Source organism: Sus scrofa, chromosome 4 (assembly GCF_054392235.1).
Source record: "Sus scrofa isolate SSC_HxYL_T2T_F1_AM1 chromosome 4, Sscrofa_HxYL_maternal_Yorkshire_Landrace_v2.0, whole genome shotgun sequence".
NCBI classification, from domain to species: Eukaryota; Metazoa; Chordata; class Mammalia; order Artiodactyla; family Suidae; genus Sus; species Sus scrofa.
In genome coordinates this window covers 94,869,308-94,879,969 of record NC_139386.1, presented here as the reverse complement: position 1 = coordinate 94,879,969, position 10,662 = coordinate 94,869,308, and the positions used below count along the sequence as shown (strand labels likewise).

At 53.9% G+C, this 10,662-nt stretch overlaps 1 protein-coding gene across 1 annotated transcript; it reads left to right on the top strand.

The window, feature by feature from the left end:
- The first annotated feature begins 73 nt into the window (after positions 1-73).
- PEA15 (proliferation and apoptosis adaptor protein 15) lies at positions 74-10,616 on the top strand. The gene is made up of 4 exons (XM_001928960.7): positions 74-185; positions 6,771-6,944; positions 8,290-8,445; positions 8,599-10,616. The coding sequence occupies exons 2-4, from the start codon at positions 6,773-6,775 to the stop codon at positions 8,661-8,663; spliced, it is 393 nt and encodes a 130-aa protein (XP_001928995.1). The 5' UTR covers positions 74-185; positions 6,771-6,772; the 3' UTR covers positions 8,664-10,616.
- The last annotated feature ends 46 nt before the right edge of the window (positions 10,617-10,662 follow it).

The following is a 10,662-nucleotide window of genomic DNA, read 5'->3' as shown; positions in this document are numbered from 1 at the left end:
GCCAGCCGGGTGGGGTGAGGCGGCGCTGGGCTCGGGCTCCGCGGGCGGAAGAGGCGGCGGCGACAGCAGAAGCGGCGGCGTCGGCGGCGGCGGTGGCGGCGGGAGCCGAGGAGGAGGCTCCGGACGCTGCTCAGGAACCGGGGACGCCGGAGTGCCCGCTCCCCGAGCGCTCAGCCCCAGAGGCGGTGAGAGGGCCGAGAGGAGACGTGTCTCGGGGAGGGACAGATTTGGGGTCTGGGCTTGGAGGGGCGGCGATCCGGGACGCCCCCGGGGGCAGATGCCGAGCGTGGGGGCCCCGGACGGGTCCGCTCTGTGTCGGGCCCCACGGGCTCGGTCTCTGTCGGTGCGCCCCGAGCGCGGAGTGTCTGCTGGAGGCGGCGTGGCTCCGGCCGCCCATTCCACGCTGAACCGCAGTTGGGGAGTCGGACCGGGGCCTGGGGATTAGGATGGAGCCTGCTTCCCGCCCAGCCGGCTCGGCCGGGCCAGCTCCCACCCCTCCCTCCCCTTCTCTGGCTCCGGGCTCGCCGCGGTTGGCGGTCTCCTGGCCCGGCCCAGCCTCAGTTCCGCGGCAGCCGCCCCTGCTCCGAGGGCTCAAACCTGGCGGCTGGCACCACGTGCCCTCACCCAGCCCTCTGCACCTGGGGAGGAGGTGGGATTGTTCAAGGCTTGTCCAGAGGGAAGGAGTTGGGAGCTGGGGAGTTAAGTAGCTAACGTCAAACCCCTAATTAATATAATCCGTGTCAAAAATGACAGGGACACACACACCTACGAGAGACACGCCAGCACACACGGTGACACACACCCATGTGACTCTTACACACATCGACTGCACACAGCAAATCACAAACGCCCCTGCACTACGCATCCAAGCCCCCACCTCACTCCCACTGCTTGGAAGAACATCAGTCTAATAGGACAGCTAGCTAAGTGGGAACCACTGTCGTCGGGTCCACCCTAATTTTCTGAGCATCTTCTCCGAGCCCTTGGCTTCGGATGGCCCCTCTTTAAAGCAGTGAGAAAAGATGGTAGAAAATCCCGGTCACACTTGAGGACAGAGAGACAGGATGTTGAGGGTGAGTGAGCTTGGTGCTCTGAAACTGGGTGAGTAGGGAGGGAAGGGGCTGCTGGTGGCCTCTCTTGCTGGGTCCAGTTGGAGCTTAGGGTGCTGGGAGTGGCTGGCTTCTGAGCATGTGAGTGGCCAAAGGATGGAGGAAGGGGTGGAAGAAACAGAGAGGGGGAAGAATGAGTATGAGTCAGCCAAGGATGGAGCCCAAGTCAGAGAGAGAGAATGAGGGGAATGTGTGTGAAAGGGAGATAGATATCAAGAGAGGGACACGGAGGGACAGAGATGCCATCAGGGAAGAGGGAGAGGAAGAGCGGGGAGAGGGCTGGGGAATGGAGGACAGAGCAGTTCAGAAATTAGCGAGGATGAAAGCAGGATGGGGGCAAGACCACCGGGAGTTAGGGGAAACATGCTGAATTTGTTTTGTTTCCCCCGTGTCTGGCCTCCAGGCTGTCAGAACGATTAGCTTTAATTGCTCTTCCCTTTGTGGTTAAACACTCCATTGGGGAAATTGCCAGAGATGCCCTAGGCTGCCGGCTGCCCTGGTTGCCTACTTCCTCACTTCCCTGACACCTGTGCTCATCATGTGTGTGCGCACGTATTGTCTTGCATGAAGAGGACCAGCGTCACACCCTGCCATGCCAGCCCCTCACTCTCCTACACGCAGCCTCTCGCACAGAGCAGTGATGGACATCACCACCCTGCATGCAGCCGACCAAACCAGCCCCCTCCCCACCAAACTTACTCTATCTCTGCTAGAGCAGGGACACCCACTCCTTCCTAATGTAGCTAGTATAGAAGAGCCCAGAGTATTGAGATGGGGTCGCTGAGTGGCAGAACCTAGGAGTCCTAGGTATTCTTGGCTGCTGCCAGGTGGAACTAGGATGAAAGCCCATTGAAAGGACAGGAGGCAAAGAGAGACTGAGAGACTAGGGAAAGAGATAATAGCTAAGGCAGAGACAGATGGGAGAGAAACTGAAACAGAAGTAGGGAGAGATACAACCAGAGGAGTAAAGAGCAGCAGGATGCCCCATTCATCTTCCTGTGCCCCGCCTGATCCAGTGCCAAGTGTCTCTTGATGCTCTCATCTTTGGTCTGGCTCTTTCTTTTCCTATTTTTAAATTTTTTTTTATTTTAAAATTATTTTAATTTTTTTGCTTTTTAGGGCTGCACCCACAGCATATGGAGGTTCCTAGGCTAGGCGTCCAATTGGAGCCGTAGCCGCTGGCCTACGCCACAGCCACAGCAACGCAGGATCTGAGCCATATCTGCAGCCTACACCACAGCTCACAGCAACAGCCGGATCCTTAGCCCACTGAGCAAGGCCAGGGATTGAACCCACATTCTCATGGATACTAGTTGGATTTGTTTCCACTGAGCCGCGACGGGAACTCCCTGGTCTGTCTTCTCTTAGATGGTTGCCCAGAGGTAACCCATTTTGCTTCTTGGACTGAACATTTTGAGGTCCAGGTGTCATGCCCCACCCCCTCACTGCTCGACTGACCCTGGAGGCTTAGAAACTCCCTTCCTACTTTACAGGAATAAAGACATCCCATTCCCACCCCCTAAAACGCTAAATAGAAGCTAAACGAAGAAATGAATTGAGTATGATATTAAAGGACTAACTAGAAACGAACTACAGGACTGCTTGAATTTGGGCCTAGATAAAATTTAAAGTGGGAGCCCTGTGGAGTTCCCGTCGTGGCTCAGTGGTTAACAAATCCAACTAGGAACCATGAGGTTGCGGGTTCGATCCCTCGCCTGGCTCAGTAGGTTAAGGATCCAGCATTGCCATGAGCTGTGGTGTAGGTTGCAGATGCGGCTCGGATCCTGTGTTGCTGTGGCTCTGGCGTAGGCTGGCGGCTACAGCTCCAATTGGACCCCTAGCCTGGGAACCTCCATATCTCCATATGCTGTGGGAAAAAAACCAAAAAAAAAAAAGTAGGAGCCCTGTGCTCTCCCTTCCCACCCCCTCTGCTTGACCTTGACCTTCCTACCCCCAGCCCCAGGCAACCAGATAGACTTGAGTGCTTAGAGCCCCCTCCCGCTCACTGCAGGCATCTCCAGGTCCTCACAGCTCCCCTCAGCCTTAGGCAGCTGCAGCAGGTGTGAGGGAGGGAGAGGAGCAACTCCTAATCCTCTGGCTTCTTAAATTTACTGGGGATTTGGAACCAAATGCTAGGGAGAGGGGATAATCGTGAATTAATATCGAAATGCACGGAAATTCTTTTGATGCTGCTGCCTCCTCCACAGGTGGTTATCCCATTTTGCTGGGCTTCTCGAAGTGCCCCCAGGGCTGCCCCTTCCTCCCCCAGTGCCCACAGAGCACCCACCTGTCATGCTCCCAACTCCTACCCAGAAAGTCAGAGTATAATGATCCTTACCTCCTGGCCCTCTCCCTTGGTTTGACTTTTGTCAGAGCCCCACCTGGGCCTGGCTGGGAAAGAGAGGAAGGAAGGAAGGTGTGAGGAAGCGGTGAGCCGAGCATAGAATGATCTGGGAGGGAAGGGGACTGACTTCCTGGCAGCCTGGGCTCCGGTTCCCGGTTCCTGCCCTAGTATCCTGTCTCAGGAATGGCCTCCACCCAGGCTGCCTGGTGTTCCCTGGGCAGCCTTTGCTCTGTTCCAAAGATCAGGAGCTGTGAGAGTGGGAGACGACTCCAGAGGCCCTAAGGACTTTTGAATCTTGGGTGAGAAAAGTGACATGCGTGGTGGAGGAGCCAAGCTTTTGCCAAGCCCCGCCAGGGCCAGACTACTCAGGGACAGTGGTTGACCAGTGAGTGAGACTTGAGAGCCAAGTAAGGAGCTCCCACCTCCTCACCCCTCCAAACCCCCCAGATTCCGCTGTCCTTGCCCCTGCCGCCCCACGCAGGTCTGGGCAGATGGGATCTCTCCAGGGAGGTGGACAGCCAGGCTGCCTGTCCTCGCTCCCTCACAGGGTCTTTCTCCTGTCCTTTCTGTCTCCTCTTACTCACCACTCCCCACATCCCTCCCATCCAGTGGTGTCATTGTCCTGACGCCTGAGGGGGGGGCGGGGAACCCAGAACTGAGGTTGCCATGGTAACCAGTGAGCCGAGGCTGCAGCCTTCTCATCGTGGACTCTGTGCTCCTTGGCCCCCTCCCCACAGGCTTCCTCATTTGCAGCCTCAGAGGCTTCCCCCCTCCCACCAGCAGTTCTCTTCCTCCATTCTGTAGGCTCCCCCTACCCTTCCTCTTTCCTCTGGATGTGAGCCTGTGATTCTCTGCCTTCTTACACTTACTCTCAGCTGGTCAGACACAAACACACAGACCACATACACTCAGAGCCACACATCCAACACTGGCACATACACATCCATCACCACAACATCCAAACACACCCACAGAGAGCAGCCACTGCCCCCTCCCTGTACCTGTGCCCACACCCAGGGAGCAGCGGCCATCCGGGGGATCCTGGCTCTTACACGTTCCCATCCCCCCCCCACCCCTGTTCTTTTAGGGCCTCGTTGTATCTGTTTCACTCTCTTAAACAGCTCTTACCCACCGCCCGCAGCCTTTGTGGGTGGGTGTCTAATACACACTAATCCCTTCCCGCCCACCTCCCCTGTAAGTCTGTGTTTTTGATTCAGTCCTAAAACTTAACTCCTCCCAGGAGATACACACACACACACACACACACACACACACACACACACACACACACACACTCACTCCTCCCACAGAATCTCTCTATTTACAAACTCTTCTTCCATGTGCATGCAGGGTACTATGACCCTAAATCCTGTCCCATTTTCCAGCCGAGTGTTTGGTCCCAGGGTCTCCTCAACTCCTTCCGGTGGTGCCCCTTTTTTTCAGCTCTCCCCACAGCTCCGCTCCATTATTACCCCCATCTCCGAACCCCCTTCCCAGCATTCCTCTTGTCCACATCCCCCTCTTTTCTGTCCTCGGATTATCAGCAGAGGGGGGTGGGGGCTGGACTCCAGAGCCTGCTGCTCTGACCTAGATTTCAAGGCAGAGACGGTTCCTGGTGCTGACAGTCAGAGAGCATTGTTCCTGGCCCAGCCTGGCAGGGCCACCGCTGGGCCCTTCTGTCTGGTTGCACCTGGGTGTGCAAGTGAGCGTGCCTTTAAGTGCCTGTTTCTTGTGGGGGTCATGCTGGCCCTGGTGCCTGGCTCATTGTGTGTCTGTGTCACGGTGCCTGCCACCAAGGGAGGCTTGTTTGTTCTGGTCCAAGCAGGGGTCTGAGAATGAGGCCTTCTGAGTCCATGCCTCTTACTATGTAGTGGCTGTGCCTCTCTGCCTCAGTTTCCCTGCATGTAAGCCGGAAATAAAGGAAGATGGGGTGTGTCAACTAGTCCCCTTCTCATATTCCCGGCCCCATTGTTGGGGTGATTCGTGGGCAGTCTCAGTCAAGTACGAGGTCATCTAGCTCCTTGCCCCACCCCTTGGTCTAGCCAGTGTTTATGGCATAATTAACTTCTTAAAACGCTTTGTACTTTTCTAATTATAAAAGAAAGACATACTCATTGTGGGGGAAAAGGCTCCCCTTTTAAAACTCACCACTGGAGTTTCACATTTCATCACATCCAGAAAGTTCATTCTAAGGTCTGACCTTCTCTCCTCTGGTCTTAGCCACATTTCCTTAGCCTAGTAGAAGGAAGGCCTTGACTGTTTTTTACCTTTTCATCTGAGGGTCTTCATGAGGAGGAATGGGGTGAAGGACTAGATGAGATCGAGCCTCCCCCAGCCTCCTCTGGGAGGGTCACATGGAAGGTAGTGCCAGCCGGATGTTGATGCAAGCAGGAGCGGCAGCCCCCTTCCTGCCAGACTCTCCCAAAGCTGCATCTGAACCCCTTCCCCCTGCCACCCAGCCAGCCTGGGAACTGGGCAGGGGGCCAGAGCCAGCCGCTTGGTATTCTTAGGCGCGGGGGCTGTAGGCATAGCACAAAGGCTAGGAGAGAGGGTTGTGTGGAGGCCCAGCAGCAATCAAGGGAGAAAATGGGCTCCGCAAAGGTGGGGGTAGCCCATTGCTCCCCCCTCCTCACACTACCCCGTGAGACCTAATGACTGAATACAGGGCTGAGCATGGAGGGGCCAGGGGACCATTAGCCCAGGCTACTAGGCATCCATTCAAAATGAGTCATTAGTGGGGTGGTGGGGAGTTGATGTGAGGGGGACCCCCCTGTGCTTCTGGGAAAGAGTAGAAGCTAGAACACATGAAGTCCAATCAACCTCCTCCAGCCCCTTTTTAGCCTCTCACTGCCATGGCAAGCCTCTCCCTGATCATTGTTTTGGAGTCTATGTGTGTGGTTTTTGTTTTTTTTTTTTTTGACAGTGGGAAGGGTTGCAGGTGGGTGGGGCAATTCTGGTGGGGGGACTTGGAGAGAGCGGGTGAGTGAGAAAGTCTCAGGAGCAGGTTGCTATGGTAACCGCCTCCTCAGTCGGGGAGCTGTTGCCAGGGTTACTGTTAGAGGGGGGAAAAGGAAGAAGAAAGATGGTGGAGGGAAAGAGGTGTGACTTTTCACTCTAGGCTCCAGCTTGGCCCCTAGCTTCCAAGTTGCTTCCTGTCTACTCCTGCCTCCCTTAGGGCTTCCTTTTCTGTAGCCCCAACATCCATGTTCTAGGCACATGCCTGGTGTGGTTAGAGGAGGGGCGTGTAGTGCCAGTGAGCAAACCAGACCCTGTACCTCAAGCTCAGCCTCCTCTCCCTTTGTTCCCCTCAACCTCAGTCATGGCTGAATACGGGACCCTCCTCCAGGACCTGACCAACAACATCACCCTTGAAGATCTGGAACAGCTCAAGTCAGCTTGCAAGGAGGATATCCCCAGTGAGAAGAGTGAGGAGATCACTACTGGCAGTGCCTGGTTTAGCTTCCTGGAGAGCCACAACAAGTTGGACAAAGGTAGGGGAGGGGGACACAGCCATCCTCCTACCGTCAGCCTTTCAGGCTCCTTCATTCAGTAAATAGAAATGGGCTCAGAGCTCCTATACAAAGTGTGCTCTCTGACAAGGCAGGGTAAGAGGGATGCTCTAAGAGAGTACAGGGGCCCTAGAGCAGTGGTTTTTACATTCTTCATATTTCACCTTGCCATTAAAAATATCATTCAGTAAAAAAAATGTTACTCAGATCCTACTGTGCTATCATCACATATATAATGGAACATTAAAATAGAAGTTAAAAGTGATAAAACTTAAAGCCACAAGCGCTAACATTTTCTTATCCGCTTCTAGAGACCAGTGCTCTGGAAAGGGCTTTAGGGAGGAACAAATATTTTAAGATGGCCCTGAAGGACAAGTGGGATTTCAAAGGCAGGATCCAGAGGACATGCTAGGCAAGGGGACCTGGTCGCCCAAGTGGGAGAGTGGTGTGTGGAAAAGCAAGGAGTTCTGCTTAGCTTGGCTGGGGCAAAGGGTATGTTTAGAAGTGACTGGAGGGAGTTCCCCAGTGGCCTAGCAGTTATGATCCAATGTCATCATTGTTGTGACTTGGGTCATGGCTGTGGTGCAGGTTTGATCCCTGACCCAAGAACTTCTCCATGCTGCAGGTATAGCCCCCCCCCCCAAAAAAAAAGGTGAAGGGAAAGGTAAGGTAGGTCTGTGCCATGTAGGGCTTTGAGCAATAGGGTATTTGATAGGTGAGGTGAGTGACATGAGGCCCTGCAGAGATACTCATCTGTAGCTTGGGTAGCAGAGAGGGAGGCTGCAGCAGGAGAGGGAAGGAGCCAGGCAGGGAGACAGCTGCAGTCTGCTAGAACTGGCTGTGGAAACCATCCTTTTGGTCATGTCTGTGCTTCCTCATTCACAATTACCCTTCTCACTAGGCCCAGAATCTCTCCTGTGTGGTCTACAGAGTCCACCCTTCTAGTAGCACATGTGCTGCTGGGAAGACTTTTCTGATGGTTACTTTGAGGAAAGGCAGAAGAGGGACACAGTTGGGTGTCTGGAATTTGGAAGGCCAGCTAATTCTTCTGTTCTTCTCTCCCTTCAATGTGGAACCTGGTGTTTAATCTAAATTCCTCATTCTGGAAACTTCACTGATCAACCATCTGCCCTTCCTGGGAACAGTTCTGCTTTTTGGTACCTTAGCTGTCCTTTCCTGGCTTAGTAGCCCCTCTTCCTCCAGTGCTGCCTCCTCCAGTAACCAATGTGAGCAGCTCGGCCTGGGTTTCAGAAGCCTAGTCTGAGAGTGTAGGGAAAGCTGACCTCTACAGCTTGGCTCTGACCTTCAGTCTCCTGCCTCCCTCCAGACAACCTCTCTTACATCGAGCACATCTTTGAGATCTCCCGCCGTCCTGACCTCCTCACCATGGTGGTTGACTACAGAACCCGTGTTCTGAAGATCTCTGAGGAAGATGAGCTGGACACCAAGCTGACCCGTATCCCCAGTGCCAAGAAGTACAAAGGTAAGGGGTCATGCCTTTCATACGCACCTCTGCCCCCTCCCATGGTTGTCTGTGGAGCACTTGAATTTCGGAAGAACAGAGGCTGATGCTCAGTTGGCCTGCCTGGTGCCTCCCATGACTTTTGTCCCTGCGCTCATCTCTTTTTGCCTCCAGACATTATCCGGCAGCCCTCTGAGGAAGAGATCATCAAATTGGCTCCTCCACCGAAGAAGGCCTGAGCAAGGGGGAGGAAGAGGAGGAAGGTTGGACCTTCATCGGACCACTCTCTTCCCCCATCCTCCCGGGGAGGGTGCAAGGGCACCCCCCGCCACCCACTTACTAACCTGGTCCTAACCCCCTTACTGTGCGCGTGTGTGTGTGTGCGCACGCTCTGGCTGTCTGTCTATATGTCTAGCTCATCTAGTTCCTCCTCCTTGTGAGGGGATGGGGGTCAGGGGCTGGGGGTGGGGGGGGCTCAGTTTCCCCACTCTAGGGGGAGTTGGGGGCTATTTCTATGCAAATAGAAATGGGCACATTCCTCCTCCTTCCCTTTCCTCCACTCTTCCCCCACATCTCTAAAGTGTGGGAGCAGAAAGGACCTTTATTTTCCTACATTGAGGAGGCAAGGTGGGAGGCATGGGAGAGGTGGGTGAATCTAATAGAAAGCAGTGGGAGGGAAGATGCAGAGACTACCCAACCCCCGCCTGGAAGGGTCAAAGAAAAGCCAGAGTTCGTGTCCGTACCCCAGTGCTGGACTGGCTGAAGAGTCTAGTTTCCAGCTGTTCCTCAGGTTGGAGGGCCTGGGCACGAGCAGGTTCCTTTTTGCTCCCTCTCATGGGCCTAGGACGCGTAAGAGCCAGGGAACTGAAGAGCGAGGATCACTGGATCTTTTCTGGCCCCAGAATTTATCCCATGGAGCACCCAGCATTAGATCCCGCCTCCGCCTCTGCTCTGGAGACTGCTGGGAACATGCCCCACTGGGGCTGAGTGGGGATGAGGGCAGAGTCCCCTCTTCTACTCCTTTATTCCTACTCAGACTGTTGCACATACTGACCTAGGGAGTTCGGAGAATTGAGATCCTTAGGTTTTAACTCTAATCCTGCTTCCACCTAGAGTCCCAATGTGGTTACTGCAGGCAACCTTTCCTCTCTCTGCAGTCAAGAACCCCTCCCCAAGCCAGAAAGGGGATGAAGTTACCTACGGTGTTTTCTGTTGCACTGATCCCCAGTTCAGTCCAGGAGGGGACCTGGTAACCCCTCTCCCTCAATATCCTGGCACCTTGGGCTTACGAGCGCCTCCTAGCCAAGTCACCAGAGTCCAGTGACCCCAGCCTCCTGCCTGTCCCAAGATACCCCTGCCCACCCTGACCGTGCTAACTGTGTGTACATATATATTCTACATATATGTATATTAAACCCGCACTGCCATGTCTGCCCTTTTATTGTGGTGTCTAGCATTAACTTATTGTCTAGGCCAGGGCGGGGGTGGGAGGGAAATGCCACAGTGAAGGGAGTGGCAGAGACAAATTGCTACATAGTCAAAACGAAAAAGAAAACTTAAAAAAAAAAAATTCGCATGTCAAGAGACTATTTAGAGTAAGTTTAAGCTAGGAGCTTTTAGGATGTGGGAGCAAAGCTTTAGGTGGAGGGGAGGGCTGACTGTTGGAAGAGGGAAGAAGCCAGACTGGTTGGAGAGCACCCTTCTACTCCTAACCCAGCCCAGCCTGCCTGTCCCTTCTGGCCACTGCTGCGGACACCTGCCTTAACACATACACCTCGAGTATTCCACAGGTTTGCCTTAAAGGACCTTCCCAAGTTTCCCCAGCCCTGTCTGGCTTCTCCCTCAAGAAGAGAGAGGGATACCTGTAGAACTAAGGAGGAGAAGGTAAGCATGAATTGTCCTTCCAAGGCAGCATATGTTAAGTGAGATTGAGAGAGAGAGAGAGAGAGAGACAGAAAGAGAGAATGAGAATAAAGAGTTTCCTTCAAAGAGAGAAGTTGAGATGGGAGAAGGGAGACAGGGTCATTTTCAGTGGAGTCTAGTAATTTCTGTAAGGCAAAATAATCTAAAAAGACTAACCTGCCCACCCACCCCTTGTACTGCTGTGAAATTGCCCCTATCCTGTGCTCCTCCGTCTGCAGTGTGCACGGCCTTGTTCTAACCCTGGAATAAAGGTGATTGATTGTACTGTATTAAATGATTCTAGGATTTCTATGAATGACCAGGACTGTGGAGCCT